We start from the raw sequence: 17,051 nt of genomic DNA, 5'->3' as shown, positions 1-17,051 counted from the left end.
TCTGGCCATAGAGTTCTACCAAATAATGGTTTATCATGCAAGACACACAATTCTAATAATAAAGTCAGCACATACAGTGCGCACGGCTCTGTACATGAACCTACGTGTCGCGTTGTCTGCTCGCCTCATCTCCTTGTTTTCAATAGACGGCCGCATCTTCAGGGCTCCGTACTTCTTGCGCTTCTTAATCTGAGTCTTATCTTCTGCTTAGATTACTAGCTGCATTTCGGCACTTGCCGGTGCTCGAATTGTTACGCTGTCATTCTTCTGTGACGTTTACGCTGGGCGTCAGTACGCCAGTGTTTAGTTGCTCCACGCGCTGAATTAGCGGAGTGAGAAGTCTAATCCGGGCAGTGTAATCAAGAGTGCAAGTGGACCGACCCCGATGGCAGTTCACGATAAAGGACCTCGTCTCAATTGCACAACGCTACTTAGAGCTAGCTTGCTGTCGCTGTACTGACAACGGCACCTCGGTATTCCCAGCTTTCGTGACTGCCCTTGCTCCCGCCCTTTTCACGCCTAATCATGCAATAACTTGCCTCAGTCGCTTCGGTCTTACACGAACGCATAGATAGTGCTGGTCGCCGACGAAGTCATAACTTGTAGCTTCTGCTTCTTTGCAGGCCAGCGACCACACAAGTGCGACGTCTGCGAGAAGGCCTTCAAACACAAGCACCACTTGACGGAACACAAGCGGCTGCACAGCGGCGAGAAGCCTTTCCAGTGCCAGAAGTGCCTCAAGCGCTTTTCCCACTCGGGCTCCTACAGCCAGCACATGAACCATCGCTTCAGCTACTGCAAGCCCTACCGAGAGAACGGCAAGTAGGGCGAGCGCCGTATCCATCCTTCGCCCTCCAGCGGAGGACTGCCCCGTCTGCCTGGCGCGACCCTCCGAACCCGGGGGGTTTGAGCGGCACAACAGCGCCAGCTGCTTGATCCTGAGAAGCCACGCGCCTTTCCCGCTGCACCTTGATTCGGTGCAGTGGCGGACGGCATATTCAAAACCTGCAGTGGGCACAAGCAGCCGGCCTGAGGGGGCAGTCCACACTTCGGCGAAAAGAAAGAAATCGGCGCACTTGTCAACGCATTCCAAGGAGCGGGTGAGCTGGACTCAGCGAGAGTGTGGAAAAGGGCAGCCGCTGCTCCGTCGACAGAGTTCTTCGTGGGTTCAAGGTTTCGCGTCAGCTTCGTTCGACGGTGTTCCTGTAGCCTAAGCCGTGGGACGGGCCTTTCCTCCCATTTGCCGCCGCAGGTGTTCAGGCCTGAACTAGCGATGCCATGCTTCGTGGTGGACCGCGCGACGCCCCGGCGTTTGAAGCCGTGCTCGTGCCCAGGGAGGGAGACACCGGACGATCCGTCGCGCTCCTGACAAGCTTGCTTCCGGCGGCGCGATTCCTTTGGCAAGGGTCGACGCCTGCGCGAAGCACCGGTGCACTTCTCCTTGACATCGACAGCTATCGAGACAGTCGTTCGACCAGCACCGGAAGCGGATCTTGAAGACAAGGGATGCGTGCTTGTGTTCTTGCGCGAATGGAGCGCGTGTGTGACCGCAAACTTGAGAGTGTAACTGTCAGTATGACTGCTCTGTTCCGGTCGCCCCGACCCGTGCTTGTCTCCAGGCTATCGGTAACTCTCCGAGGCAGCCGCAGGTCCGCGTTCTCGACACCTCGTCCCTCCATCCTTTCCACGAACAAGAGACAAGCGAGGCTCACTTCGTTTCCGCCTACGACTTGCAGCAGCTTCACGGGATCAAAAGTGTAATCTTAAGAGTGGGCATGACTGATTGACTGAGGGCGTGTTTTGCCCAAACGAACGTTGTTAGAACTCGCTCTCTCCCTATGTAATTTCTGTTTTTTTTTTTTTTTTTTCGGTTTCCTCTCTCCGTCTAAATCGCTGTCTTTCCTCTCCGCTGATACATCTAACACAGAAAGAGCTGTTTTTACGCTGTGCTATAGTGTTGTATACATGCTGTTCGCAAGCGTTCTTTGAAGTGTACCCTTCGGCGCTTGTATGAGCATAATAATGTGCTTGTGCGCGCGCGCCTGTGTGTGCGCGAGTGAGTGTTCGCTGTTTACCGCGCTTTAGTCGTCTTGGCTGCTTTATTCGACGACCGTTCGTTTATGCCTTCACGGTAGGCTTGTACGAGACGTTCGTCGCTGTTGTTTCGTTCCTGGAATATTCTCAATTTAAGACGCCACTATTAGCGCCTACGGAGTCGCGTAGGAAAGTCCTAATCATCAGCGAGTGCCGAGCTACTCGCGTTATTTCTCCTTCTCCTCTTCTTTTTTTTTTCTTTGTCGGCTTTGTTGCTGGTTCTGTGTGTTCAAATTATTGAGACGCAGGTGACAGCTGCGACATTGTACCTGGTTTTTTTTTAATAATTTTTTTGAAGCACGGTTGGGATGATGCATGACGAAGTCACAGTTGTTGCGTGGCCGACTTTTACGTTTGTTCAGAATGGGAAGGTTGCATGCGCGTCCCAGGAAAGTTGTGAACGTTGAGCTCTTCTTCTTTTATTTTCACCAAGCAACATTGTGGTGAACCTCCTCGAAATGTCGGTGCAAGCCGTTTGCCGAGTGCAGCTGTGCATTTAGACAACGAAACTCGTTAGTCGCACGTTCTTGGTCTCGCGGTCTACTTACTGCATTATAATTCTTGGTAACTTTTGAAATCATTACTTGTCCGGAACCTCGAACGTGCTTCATTAGGTTTTCTCTTTTGTTTCTTTGCATCTTATCGCGAAAAAGTTTTGTGATCTTTCTTTTCTTTTTGCCAGTCGAATACATTTCGATCGACAGCGTAATCCGACAGTTGTCATGGTTTCAACGTCAAAAGAGAACAATGTTCAGCACCGCTATCACTTATTTTGCTTGGCACTAGTCAACTGATGCGCGGCTAGTCGTTTTCATCGGGATTGACGTGCAATTTCCTCGAAAGCCAAAGAACCCAGGATATCAAGTCGTTTTCTTTACTTTCTGCGCCACTTCCCCGTTCTAGAACGACGTAGCCAACTGCTACTGCTCTACATAACGTTACTGCCACTCTTCCTGCATGTTGAGCGCTGTGTACAGCTGTAGCTGTACCGTGCCGCGCATGCGCACTTGGCAGTGGCGCCATCTGTAGAGCGGTAACGGTTTGTTATAACGTTCTTGACTCAAGTATACAAAGTCGCAAGGAGCTTACTCCATTTTCGCACTTGTTTTTTTTTTCCCCTTGTCCTCCGAAGAGCTACAGTTGCAAGCAGCACGAAAGAAAAGAGGCAAACTGGCATTTAGTGGTATGCAATGAACTCGTGTACATAGAAGATTCCATTATGCGTCATTCATTTCTCGCGTATTTGGCATTTCGTTTCGAAGAATTTGTTTCATATGTGCAGCAACATCGCGCAGTCGCAGTTGTCACTGCAGTTGAACATACTCTAGAGAAACGTGTATAGAAGTGGTGCGACTTGGTACGACGCGTCGAGAGAGATGCGCAAGGGCCCGCGTCAGAAATGCAATCTCACTGCGTATTCTTCTCACGCATATTTGAAGATATAAATATATAAATATTATATGAATATATATATTATATATACATATACATACAAACAACACGAAGCTTGTGCCAATTTGAGGGAGCAGAATCTTTTACGCTCCCTTCTTTCTTGCTTTTTTTTTTTTTTCGCTCTCGTTTACGTTTCGACAAGCGTTGCGTTGTCTCGAGGCATAGAGGCACGTTCTCTCTGATGTGCTTCTTAAATGGTTGTTCGCAGAAGCCAAGCTTTATTCAGTATTATTGAGCGAATCGTGCGACAATTAGAGTTTTTAGCATCAGTTAGTGGTCAATGAGAGTCGTCGTCAATACCGCGTCAAAAATTGGAGGACGCTTAAGCTTCGCCTTTAATAAGAGTGGAACGCGATAGCGTTATCAGGACCCGTTCGCATCGCAACGCGTGGCTGTAGGTCTGGTACAAATGCTGGAAAAGGGGTTTGTGTTTCGTCGTAGCAGAATTAGGTTTTCTCGTACATTCAAATTACAATCCCACGCCGATTGGTAAACAATCCAACGGCGAATCCGACGCCGAGTGGTAAAGTCGTACTTTACCATTTTCCTGACGGATTTCACTGTGAGAAATTCAATTTTTTGTTTACCAAAACCTTGCACCACGTGGACGGCCTGCGCGGTCCGGGTGGTTAGGGTTGATTTTCTCCGCCACCCGCATCGCACGCCGACGCCGGTTGCCGACGCCGGATTTTCTGCGACACGGGGCCCTTAACGCTATCGCGTTAATAATGACGCCCGATGTCCAGCGTGCACGGTCCTGAAAACCTGACGCTCTTTGCTGTACAGTTGTTGCCGTCCTCCGTCGGGTCGCGTATTTCCACGAGTGAGCCGCATGTGTCGTGCGAACATTGTTGCAGAGTATAGATTAGGTAAAGCGGCGCTCGTACAGTCTTTGTCAAATGTATTCGGGCCGTGAAATGCGCGATCGGAACTCTCTACTGGGAAGTGGTGGTCGGGCTTTCGTGGCGCTCTTTGCAACACTCAAAGCTATTGAATTGGATTGGCTTGAGTTTGCTCGTTCTTAAAGCGGCATTAAAGTTTGCAAACGAGAAATATCGTTTACCCTAATCAAGTCGAGGCTGAATTTTTGTTTTATTTAGTTTTCAAATTTTTTGTATTTCCCCAATTGGCGACTATAATCTTAAAAGTTTTACTCACTTGCGAACTCTTTGGGGCACCGATAATTCAATAGGCGCAAGTAAACGGCGTATTGCCCGAGTCGCGGTCACCAGTGTAGGGTTGTTCTGACGACACAGGCTGTGCCTCTCTGCCCGAGCAAATCGCAACGCGCATTTTGTAAATGTCATTGTGCAAGCTTTCCCTACTTTCTGTATTATTAATTTTCTTGTTTCCACAAGTCTCATACAGCGAGTGCATACCAAAGAAGGCTTGGTCTTTCGACAAAGCGTCGATGACTGCGGCCACCCCCTGTATATAGACACATACGCGAACGAAACGCCGCAATGCAGGTTGTCGTTGCGTTGAGCTTTGTTTCAGCAGTATTCTATTATGTCAGTTAACACTTAGTCGTTTTCGTTTCTTTCCGTTCCGTGTGACGTACCTCGTGGGGGCGTATGCTGTGTTGTTCTCGCATTCTCGTTTTGGACGCATGCGTCGCCTATTTCATCTGCCAGCGCTTTCACGAACCTTTCGGGACTCGCACATCGGTGGCCACTCTTCTGAACCGTTCCACCAAAAGGAATCGGTTCGAGCCTCGTATTCCTTGACTCGATTTCGTTCATTGACTTCATTCTCGTGTCCTGACTTGATTCCGCGCCGCATTTCCTCCTACTCGCGTTAACCATTAACCACGGGTTAAAGTCGATTAAAAAAGCGAAGGTGGCCTGGTCAGTGTCGGTATATATAAGTATGCCTGAAGAAGGCTTTCGAATCACAGGCAGCCTACGCAGGAACGGTCGCGCTCTAGCACATCTCTTTATTTTAATCGCGCATGGCACGGGCTTCAATTTTTCCTATTTAATCTCTCGCATCCTAGCAATTAGCTCTGCCTTTGCTTTGCGCATTGTCGGCATCCTTTTGTTCGTTCATTTATTTTGCCCCACCCTCTGTGGAGGTGGGTATCTTCGTGCAATATATATGCCATTTACAGTATCAATGTATACCATCGGCCACAGTCCCTCGGCCTCGTCATCTTGGAGAATAGAAGACAGGGTGCATTGGGCGATCCTCATCGAAACGCAGAATTCTGCGGCCACCTTATGAGTTCGCTTCCTTGACATGACCTCCGCCTCGTTTTATCGAGCGTGTTTCTAGTCCGCTTTTTTTTGAAACCACTGTTTTCTGCGGGGATGTAATTTCGTGTGCAAATTGTTCCAACTTTCGAAATTGACGCTACCAGAGATTCTTTAATACAACAACCATGGTGGCGCCGATCAGTTTGGTTCCTCTGAAGCCAGAGCTATATAAGCGTGCGTACCTGGCTATCATTGATTGAAGAACAAAAAAAAAAAAATGGTTCCTAGTAGGCCTATTGAGTCTAAATTGCTTCTGTCTTTAGAATGGTCCGGCGAAGTGGCATCGATTGCAGCAAGTGTGCCCTTCTGTCGTAGGCAGCTGATTTAATTAATCACTAGAAAAATGTGCATTCGTGAAGTCATGTTTCCTAAAACAATTTGCAGGCCGGAAATATCATCTCCGTATTACGCGTGTTATTATTCATATTGGTACCTCTCTGTCGATCTTCCTGTCTTTCTGAGTAGCGTTGAAATTAGTTTTTTCTGTTCCTGAACTAATCAGATTTTTGTAGCATTGGGCGTACACAATTGTAGCCTGATTGATGAGTGTACCTAGTCACTCTGTAATATAGCTGATTATCGTTTCTTACTTTCTGTTTCTCTGCATTATTATTTTTCTTGTCAATCACGCGTCCGTCAAGCCATGTCAAGGTAAAAAGTCTGTTGACAGAGTAGCACACAACGAAAATTTCAGCGAACATCGACGCTATGGCGACGATCTGTGATGACCCGTAGCGTCATCTCGTTCGTTTCAGTTTAGTAAACCTCAAAAGTTCTTGAATTTGTTGCTTTAGATTTTGTTTTTTAAACGTAATGACGTGCCGAGGTATGTTCAAGTGTTGACGGATGAGTGGCACGTGAAAACCTTCACTGTGGGTGTTTTTTTTCTTTTTTTTTCTTCTCCCTATCTTGTTCTTCCTGCTTTTTTTTTGCTCGCTCGTCTGTCTTTATGTAACTAACGCATGCGCGTAGGGAGAATGTAAGCGAATTCATTTCTTCCTGATCTACCAGAGAAGATATTCAAAGTGCAGTATTACATGAACATGACTATGTGCGGTGTCTGCCGACGAAACGTGCCAAAACATGCCAAATCGTAGTGCTTCGGTGCCAAAGAGAAATGACACTGTGATGTTTTCTTTTACACCGTTTCCAAAACCTTGTACATGTTTCAGTTGTTTGTGCAAACTGCCAAACTTCGCATTCAGACAGTCAGCAGTTTGTTTGGCCTCGTATAGGGCATAATTTAAGCAGGGTAATTAAGAGAAATGTGCCAAAGAAAACAACTTCATCAAAACAGTCTTTTTTGCGTGTGTGTGTGTATATATGTGCTAGAGGTAAATATGACCAAAGAAGCTCTTGCTCTCGAGTTTTATGCTAATTACTGCATACCAAAAGGTGCGTTGCTTTAGTGCAAGCCCATGCTTAGACGCAGTTCACTAAAGTGAACATATAATGCTCCTGAAAACGAATGCGTGTGCTATTACTGATTAACTGGTCATTTGGCACCTTGCTACTATGCGCTCGCGAAATTCGCAAACCTGACGTGACCAGCTTAACCGGTGGGCAAATCTAACTAATTCTCACAACCTGCGGCGTCCACATGACGTGGGCGTGCTGTGGCGTCGTAAACTTTCTCAGACAAAGGTAACTACGTTCAACGGACCTCCACACTAATGTTCCCGTGTTTTGTTGAACCTGAAGGCAGCTTTTCACCACAGCACTTTGTGGCCAACATCCCAATTGTTTTTCGTGAGCGATTCGTGCTCTAGCGCCGGCTCATCCTGGCTGCGTGCCTCTTATTTCCTTTAAATTTTCAGAACGCTTGGAGATTTTACACGCATGTCGCTTTTCTTCTTTTTTGATGCGCCTACAGTTGCCTCCACTGATTACTGATTTCAGGTGGTGGCTCCGCGCCACTTGCGGTGGTTACCTGTGCTATTGGGTCTTGTTCAGCTGTATTCAAAACGAATGGAAACACTTGTATTACTGCCGTGCTATTGCAATGCCATTTGATGGAGTTGTATTTATTAGTTAATTATACGATGCGGATGTGGTTATTGCTGGTTTCTAAATGTTTCGCCAGAGTCACTAACATGCTGATTGGCTCTCGCTCATTCCTTCGCTTAAAACATGCCGCGACTGAAAATGGCAAGAGTTCGACGTGCTACCGTTTCCGTAAACTGTGCCACCAATTGTAGATTCTTGGAATTTGGTGAACGAATATTGTTCAGTGCTGATGTTTACACTGTGATTACCCTTGGAAACAGGATACCAGACATGAGTAACAAAGTTATCTGAATACTTCAGAGAGAACGAGGAATCTGCGGCCGAGAACAAGCATGTACTTCTTCAACCTGGATTCTTCCAAGTCCCTGAGCTTCACTGATGACGTTGTCATTATTGCAGTAACTTTTGCTTTCATTTTCGTACCAGGGTCGACAAAATGTGGTGTTGTCATTTACGCTTTAAACCACGGAAATGGTAAAAACACGCACACGACGGAAAGTGCATTGCCCGAAGTTTCATTACTGAGTTCTGCATCACCCCCCGTGCATAAAATGATGTGCACAGGTTTTTAGTTTTTGTTGTTTCATTATTTTGTGTCGTATGTGTAAGATTTATATTTTGTATAAAGCTTTTTGTTACCAACTGATACCCTACTGTGTGGACTGTTCCTTTCGGCTGGCCTTCAGCGCCATTACGCTGCATCGCTTCTTGAACAATCGTGAAGCTGAACACGGCTTAGAGCATAATCGTGAGCGAGTGTGTGTGTGTGTGTGTGTGTGTGTGTGTGTGTGTGTGTGTGTGTGTGTGTGTGTGTGTGTGTGTGTGTGTGTGTGTGTGTGTGTGTGTGTGTGTGTGTGTGTGTTAAATACTGTCATAGCATCTCCGCTGACCAAGGCAGAGGACAAAAAAGAATACTAAAGTTTGCCTTGTGTCCTATTTACTTTCGACTGAGCGAGATGTTTGCTAGTCACCTTCAAGTGCTGACAAATGGAAGTCTCGTCACGATATACTGCATTTCAGTATATCGCACAAAATTTTAATTTAGCTTTTTCTTTTAAACATGATTTTAACATATGTAAAGCTAAACACTTTCTGGGATTCAACAGATCACAATCCCCAACTTATTGCAACCAAAAGTAAGTAAAATGTAAATTATCACCTATGTGCAGTTTAAAGGCAATATTGAATGATGATACAAAATAAAAACTAACGAAAATTTTCAGGGATATATTTAAACAATTATTTCTGACAGAAGCGAAATATTAGACACATACAAATCATGGTTGAAAAATGACAATGTGGTCACTGTATGATGAAGACGTCCATTGTTCATCAATGGTCGAACAGGATAATCCTGACCTTGGAGCCAACAATGCCCCAAGGGTGCTTGCCTTCGTCATGACAGCAGCTTCCTTTGCAGCTTTGTCAACCCGGGCAAGGACACAATGTAGGAGAGTAAGATGATGGCTGGGTAAGACAAATTTCTAGAACAGACTCACACAAATGATGTGAGATCTAGGCGCATGCATTCATGGCGTACATTGATTGCGAAGCATTTGATAATTTCTTTATTTTCAATGTACTGCCCGCTTCTTCGTCTTAGTACGGAAATCATCATCATCAACACGAGACGATCATATTCAAAAGAGGTAGTTGTCGTTGGCAAGATATGTACCGCCCGCTTCTTGGCCAATCCCCCGATGTGGGTATGTGTCATAGTATGTAAATTATCATGATAATCACCAGGCGGCGGTCATCTAAAAGAGCTAAAATATCGGGTAGGATGAGTTCGGCTTGGTGTGTAGTGCGTGCGATAGATTATAGTTTCAGTCAGAAGTGTCTACGGTGTGAGAGCGCTTAAGTTTACGATCAGCAAGGCGTTGCCCGATTGAAACATGTCCAAGTTCATATTGTTTTTTTTTTTTTTGTCTTTTTACCGGCAAATGGTTGCTAAATAAGAACGGCGTTGCTCGCAAACACCAAAGAAATAAAGAAAGAAAAAAAAGGAAAATTGTACTTGAACCGGTTCCCACAGCGCGTGCGATCAGCATATTTCGTCTTTATCGCTATCTGTAATGCTTCACGAGTACAATGAGTGTTGGAAGAAACAAATATAAACGTTGCACACGGTTGCGAAAAGTGGCTAGGATATGACTTTCGTAGGGGTGTGCTAATAGTGATTTTCGAGACCGAATCGAATACGAATCGAATAGTGCCAGAAGTGAATCGAATCGAATTGAATATCGAATGTTTTTCGAATAGTTTTCGAATAATGAATAGTCATTATCACAATTAATATAAAACGATGTTCACATCCTAGTATTCCTAGTTAGCAAGTTTCTGTGATTACATAGTACACTATGAAGCACGAATGGAGCAATCGGAGCAAACAAGTAGCTTCTGCGCATGCACAGGGCTCTTCAGAGAGTGCGAATGATCGCTGTACAGCCTGTAAAGTATCGCTACGTAAATGACGTAGTCTGCTCCACTACGCAAGTTCTCATGTTTTATGTCTGTACAGCCTGTAAAATATGGCTACGTAAATGACGTAGTCTGCTCCACTACGCAAGTTCTCATGTTTTATGTCTGTACTATGCCCGCCTGATTGAAATACTGCACTTTCGCTCCAATTTTACAGTTACTCTGGCGCGGCTGATGTTTTAAAGTATTCGAAATGTACTTCAAAAATGTTCGCATTTAGATCGAATAGTAACTATTCCATTCGAAGACCGAATCTAATATGACACTATTCGATTCGTTATTTGAAAGCTTCGAATATTTGCACGCCTATAGAATTTCATAATGGGCGGATGTGCTTGAGTAAGCTTCACCGTGATACAGTTGTGGACTGCGGTGAAGCATATTAATAGCTTAATGAACTAATTGCCCTGAAGTGAATGATACTAAGAGTAGAAAGGGCGAACCGCTGCCCCGTATGTCGCACTGTCCCGGGGCCTTGTACGTGTTCCTTAATTATGCGCGCGCGCAGACATCGTGTCCGGTCACAGTACTTACGAACATGCGTATGAAGTATCAGATTGTGGTATGTGCAAATGTAGGGAAAACAAAAATCCCCTCAAGCGTACTGGCAGACTGCAGATATGTATTTAACAGTGCCTGTGGTGATTTAAGCCTTTCTTCGCCCGACTTACTTCCCCCGTGCTGGGAGCATTGAATGCATTTCGATTCCCCGGCGAGCTCGTTCAGCAGCTGTATCATTTTCCCAACATAATGTCATAAATCGCCAGAGGAACGTCAGAAGCAGCCATACAGGCCTTCCAGTGCACTTCTTAGATGCCTCAGTACCGTGACTGGAGACGACGAATGCACGCGGGGATAATTAAAGAACGCGTTCTAGGTCCCGTGAAAGGGCCCTGTACGGAGCAGCGGCTCGCCCTTTCCAATCTTAGTACGCTTCACTGTACTGCAGTCAGTTCTTCCCGCCATCAATTAATTTAGCTCACCAGAACGTTTGCATGCTTCACCGCATTACACTACTGTATTGCGGTGAAGTGTACCAGAGTATCTCCGTCATTTTATAACGCATATATGACCCTTGCCGATGGAGAAAGCTGACAGAAACCTAGCGGTTACGGGTATAGCAGCTATGTCTGAGAGCAGTATTGAACTCACAAGCGAAATTAGCAATAACCTATGCTGACTAGAGCGATCCGACCTAAACTTTGCGCAAACATTGAGAGCGCACTCCCATCTGGCGAAATTGAGAAAGAGCTTCCGCGCCCTGCAGTGGCATCTCCTTCGACAGATGGCAGCACAAGTCTCAGTCGAGCGTGCACTCAAGTGAACATGGTATGGTATGGTATGCCTTATCTGATGGCATACAGCGTTGAACTCGTTTTCTTCCTCATCCGTCCTCCTTCTCTACCTAATATCTTTATACTATAATTAGGAAGGTGGGAATATTGAATATTTAGAACGTCAATAGAACATTTCTTGCAATTTCATTCGAATAAATGGCTCTGGATAGTTACGAATATTCGGCTACGTCGTAAACGCGGGCGTACAGTGAAGTTTGCTGCGATTGCTGCACCATCTGTCGCAGCGCCGCCAACAATAATGAGACGGCCAAAGCGCGCGGGGGTATTCGTAGGCGCAGGCGTCGATGGTGCTGTTCGGTCTTTTCTGGCGTTGAGACAATGTCATCGTTCAGCTCGGCTAATTCTAATCCATCGACTGAAAGCGTACGGAAGAGGAACAAGTGCCGGTACTGCTGCGTAAAAAACTGCCACAGCCACGAAGGCCAGCCTGGAGTGAAATTGTACCGATTCCTGGCCGCCCGTGGGAGCAAGAACGACATAAAAGATGGATTGTTGCTGTTCGAAGAGTGAAGTTATTGTGAAAACAGCGTTTTCCTAGTGTCGATGTAACTATATGCTTTACGGTCTAGCCAGGTCTGGCTGCTTGAAGTTCTGCAACTGTATTTGTGTGCTTAGCGCGGTCGGAAGTGTATGGAGCACGTTTTGCACAGCAAGCTTGCGTAGCGCGAAATTTTACGCGCGAATTTGCGCCTCAAATACTCTTGTAGGCTGCATGCGAATCTTTGTTGATTTGCTTGAATGCTTGCAGTACGGTAATTAACTGTTAAATTACGTTTTTCTGTGATACTTTCAGCGAAGTAAGTAAACTCGGTTTGCGTTCATTTTGGGGGTAGTGATGGTGCGTGTAACATCTAAACTTCAACTGCCTTCACCAAGTGGCGCCCGCCGTGAGACTGCTCTCTCTCGTCAGCGCTTTGTGGCGTGTTTGCCTCGTTTACCGTCTCGTGAAGAAATCATTCGGTTACTGCATGTGCGCTCTTGCTTGCGGCCGCATGCATAGGGCACTGTGTCGTCAGTATGAACTGCGTAGTATTCGCAATCATGCTCCTCTTCTTTTCTTCGGCGAGAATGACGGCTTGCCGTGGATGCCGAAGCAGACGAGCAGGATCTGCGCCAAACACTTCGTGAACGGCGGAGTAGCCAATAAAGGAAAAATCAACACCTAGAAACACTTCATTTATAGATTTGCAAAAATGCGTTTTTGCGCACGTCGGCCACGAAATGAGCGAAGTACTGTAAATAGCAGAGCTGCAGTTGGACATTTCTGTGACCACGCACCGGAATACCTGGAAACGTAGAAAAAACGACGTGTAATTACCGAATGTCGATTTGGGACTGTTCTCATTCAAAAAACGTCGCGGTAGCATAATCTTGGTTTGAGCTAGTTGCAATGCGCCGCAAGCTTCCGTCCTGTTTGTGTGTTCTTCGTCTTCGTTTAACTTGCACCGCAGATTCTCCTCTAATAAGTCGTGGTAGCGTGTGCGCTTCCGCTTATGAGTCAAAACCACTTGCTGATATAAAAACTGCATGCATGTTCTCCCTACCTGCAAGGAAACGTCGTACACTTGTTTCCCTTGCTGAGAGTGACCGACGGCGCCCTCAAGTCGGCGCCGTCGGTCTCCTTCACGTCGTAAACGTGGCCCGCCACATACAGCTTGTCTCCTTTGACGAGTAAAGGCGCATGAAAATAATTTTCAATACAGCTTATCGGCTTAAAGCCGCAAAACAACACACGCGACATTTTGAACGTCACGGGCGCGTTGAAACACGTTCAGTCGCTGCTTGGGGCTCGGAGCGGCCGTCTCAGTGTTTCACATTCCTACCACCATTGGCGCTGCACGGTGTTTTGCCGTATTTGCCGTATTCGGTTGTAGCGCCCTCTGTTCACTGTACGGAGCCTATGGCACGCATGAATGCTTGTCTCACGTTGGAAACACATCAATGGTTACCGCAATACAAGTGGCAGAAACAGTGCCAGTGTGGTTCGCTCACACAATTTTCATTTGCGCGTGTACTGATTTATCAACACCTGTAATCTTAGTCACACGCTTTGAGAAGCCCAAGTCATTTATGTTATCTTTCTCCTTTGCGCACTGCGACCGTGCTCCTACGTACAGTCGTCATCAATATGAAAGGGAACAGTGAATTTTCTTAAAACTGCGATAACTCGTCGTGCATGGGTTCAAATCGAGGAACTTGATACTCAACAATACGTTTTCCTGATGAACCTTTAGTATCATTCAACACTCTTAGGTGCCTCTGTTTAGGTGCCTCAGGCCATGTGTGTTTAGTCCCTACGGGCGTTTAAAAAAAAAATAGGTATCCCTTTCATATTGATGACGACTGTACGATAAAATATTAGGCACTTCGAGCTTACATTCTAAGGCATTTTAATGCACTATGCCACTGTTCCAGCTTCAACAAACAACGTCAGCCTCTCCTCTGAGCTATGGTTAAACTGGACGATCAGCCTTTTACTAAAGCAGAGTTCCTGGGAGTCTGTCCTCACAGCTTTTCAGCTCAGAAAACCACAGCGAAGCTGTTTTACAGTGAAGCTGTATATGGCTAGGCGAAACCAAAATGCGTCCGTCCGATGTGCGCAGCAACTATCATCATCAGCACTGGCTCGAGTGTCGTCGTCTTCATTCACAGCTGGCTCGTTGGCGCCCCTCGGCGCAACCGCGCGAACGCGCTCGTGCCACTGCTCCCGCGTTCGTCGTCGTCGTCTTCTTTACAGCTGGCTCCATTGCCGCTCATAATTCCAGCGTAGCATTTCACTTTTCTGTCGTCGTAATGGGGAGGCCGAGTTTACGGGGTATGAGCCATTCATTGTCTTACGTGACGGACAGATTTAATTTTGAAGCAATTTAATTTTGAAGGATCGCAAGTGGCACTGCGACATCGGCGGACTGCGGGGATACCGTCAGTGACGTCGTTCTCTCCGTCGCAGCTGAACATGTGTGTAACATGATAAAATACACAAAGACGTAACCATGAGTAACACAAGAACAAGGTGGGAGCAGGAGCCAACGTTTCGACAAGTGGACTTGTCCTCTTCAAGGCGACTGAACCAATAATTCAGAAAGACTTTAATGAACCGTCGGGATTAACCCAGTGATAAAAACATCGGGGCGGCACGTTTCAGCTTCGTTGGTTAACCATCTGTACGGAGTACTTGGGCTGCGATTTTTGTAGCGTTAGCTACACTGGCCTAGCCAAGCCCGTTTCACGCGGCACATCAAGAGCCGTGCTGCGCATGCGCAAGAATCAGTGATGTCACACGGCTTGCGCACCGGAGCCACCGGAGCCGGCACCTCTCGCGCACTCCGCCGCCGACGCGCGCGACTCACCGCCGCCGGTCTGCGCATTCCAGAGGAGTGACGTCGTAGCCGTGGTAGACGCACTGGCGCCGGCGCGCGCTCGCTGGGCAGTCGCCGTCTGACACTGCGCTGGAGCCGCTGCGCTTCTGACTGGCGTTTGCCAGTGTGGTATAGCCATGGAGAAGGAGAGCGCAAATGCTGCTCAACAGCGCAGAAGAACGGAGAAGCTTGACTCATCGGATCCCGAAGTAGTTACCTGGCAATTAGCGGTTGAGCGTAGGAGGAATGAATACATGTGCCACATAATACGTATACCGCGTGTGTATCATTGGAGCAGCAGTAAGCATGACAATCAAGCTAATCCTTGACAATCTAGACAACCAGGAAAGCTAAGAATAATCAGCTGAACCTTTGCTAACGCTACGTATATCCTGGCATAGCCGAGCTAAGCCACTGCAACTTTTTTTTTTTACAGTGCACGAAAGCGACATGTTTGAGTTCCATAGATAGATATGCTGAACTATAGATACGCTGCATCTGGCTAAGTGTGTGCACTTGATCGAGACTCATGCCTTCTCTCTCTCTCTCTCTCTCTCTCTCTCTATATATATATATATATATATATATATATATCACTACCCCCTCTCCACGTGTACGGTAGCAAACTGGACAAAGTCTAGTTAACCTCCTTGCCTTTCCTTCTTCTATCTCTCTCTCTCTTTAGAATATTTGTATTCGATTCCGCTATAATTTCAAAGAAATCGGCAACTTTTAGCACGAACAGCTGTTCTAGTATAACACGTGGCTCACCGGGACATAGATGCATAATTTGCTTGGCAATACAGTAGAACGAAGTTGGCAAACGCAGGCAGAAATACGATGATATGAGATGTCGGCATGGGTAAATACAAATTATGAAAGAAGTGGATGCATGGTTGTGTTATGTGCAAGGAGAGAAACAAAGGCGCGCGCCAATTTATATCGGCGTCAAGAAAAAAAAAAGACATGATATAAAGAAAGAAAAAAAAAGGAGAAGACAGAAAGCGCCCGCGAAGTGCATGGACTGCTGAGTTTTTTTTTTTTTTCAAGGTCCAGAAACTCCTCTATAAGGGTAATTTGATATAACGGGGTTCTATCCAGCCTGTATTTTATTTTTTTTATTTTACTAAGCAATATTTCCTAATCGCTAGTGACAGTGGTCTTTTGCCTTTTCAAGTACATTTCCGGAAGCAGCGGAAATTACCTGCTGGAGAAATAGAAATGGCCTTGGTACTTATTTACAAGTATTTCTAATTACCTTTTTAATTGTTTACTTTACGGCACACTTTGCAATTGAGAAATCGAAGCCCAGCAGTAGTGATGTCAAGTTTACTTCGCAGAAAGCGTAAGACTAACCCCATTTTCGAGATATGTGCACTAAACATGTGCTACGAAATACAACGGTGTTCTAATTAGCAGTTTACCAACCGTTTGCCTCAGGCAGTTCGGGACATTCATGTATTTTTAAACAGACTTTGGTCACATTTATTTTGGACATGGTGTTGGTCTTATCATTTATGCTAAGCAGAAACACATTATTTCACTAATGCTTAACTTCAATTTCTCAATAGCAACATGCGTATCCTGAGTTGAATAATGAAGACGTTAATGAATAAAAATATAACCACCTGAACATCGCTGTTTATCGTGCGAGTGATGCACCTCTCTTTTCTTAATCATCCTTAACAAGCCGAACTGCGAGATGTATGCTTCATACGATGTTTTAAAGAAAGCTTGTTCGAACTTATCGGAGAAGTGAACGGACCTGGCTGGCATTGACATTCCATTGGTCTATATACTTACCTGTTTGGTACCGCGAAATCTAATCTATACACATGTCCGTTATTCATAGGTGAATTGACGTCAGCACTTGCATTAGCATGGCGAGTGATGTATCCGTTAACCAGCACTTTCTAGAGAAGGAAGTCGACCCGGCTGCTCTCACATTGTAATGGGCTACATAAGGTCGCCTTTTCTCCCGGGAAATCCAATCTGCGCATGTCGGTGATTCATTGGTGAATTGAAGTATAGCGTGGGCACATTAA

General features: G+C 46.0%; 1 protein-coding gene across 1 annotated transcript in view; it reads left to right on the top strand.

Annotated features, from left to right (window-relative positions):
• LOC119456226 (zinc finger protein 1-like) overlaps window positions 1-8,454 on the top strand; it is a 166,072-nt gene extending 157,618 nt beyond the window's left edge. Inside the window, 1 exon segment of the mRNA XM_037717872.2 lies at window positions 624-8,454. Within this exon segment, the coding sequence (XP_037573800.2) occupies window positions 624-826 (203 nt within the window). The 3' untranslated portion in view covers window positions 827-8,454.
• The last annotated feature ends 8,597 nt before the right edge of the window (window positions 8,455-17,051 follow it).

Source organism: Dermacentor silvarum, chromosome 6 (genome assembly GCF_013339745.2).
Source record: "Dermacentor silvarum isolate Dsil-2018 chromosome 6, BIME_Dsil_1.4, whole genome shotgun sequence".
In the NCBI taxonomy this organism is placed as follows: Eukaryota; Metazoa; Arthropoda; class Arachnida; order Ixodida; family Ixodidae; genus Dermacentor; species Dermacentor silvarum.
This window is presented reverse-complemented; position numbering and strand designations above follow the sequence as displayed.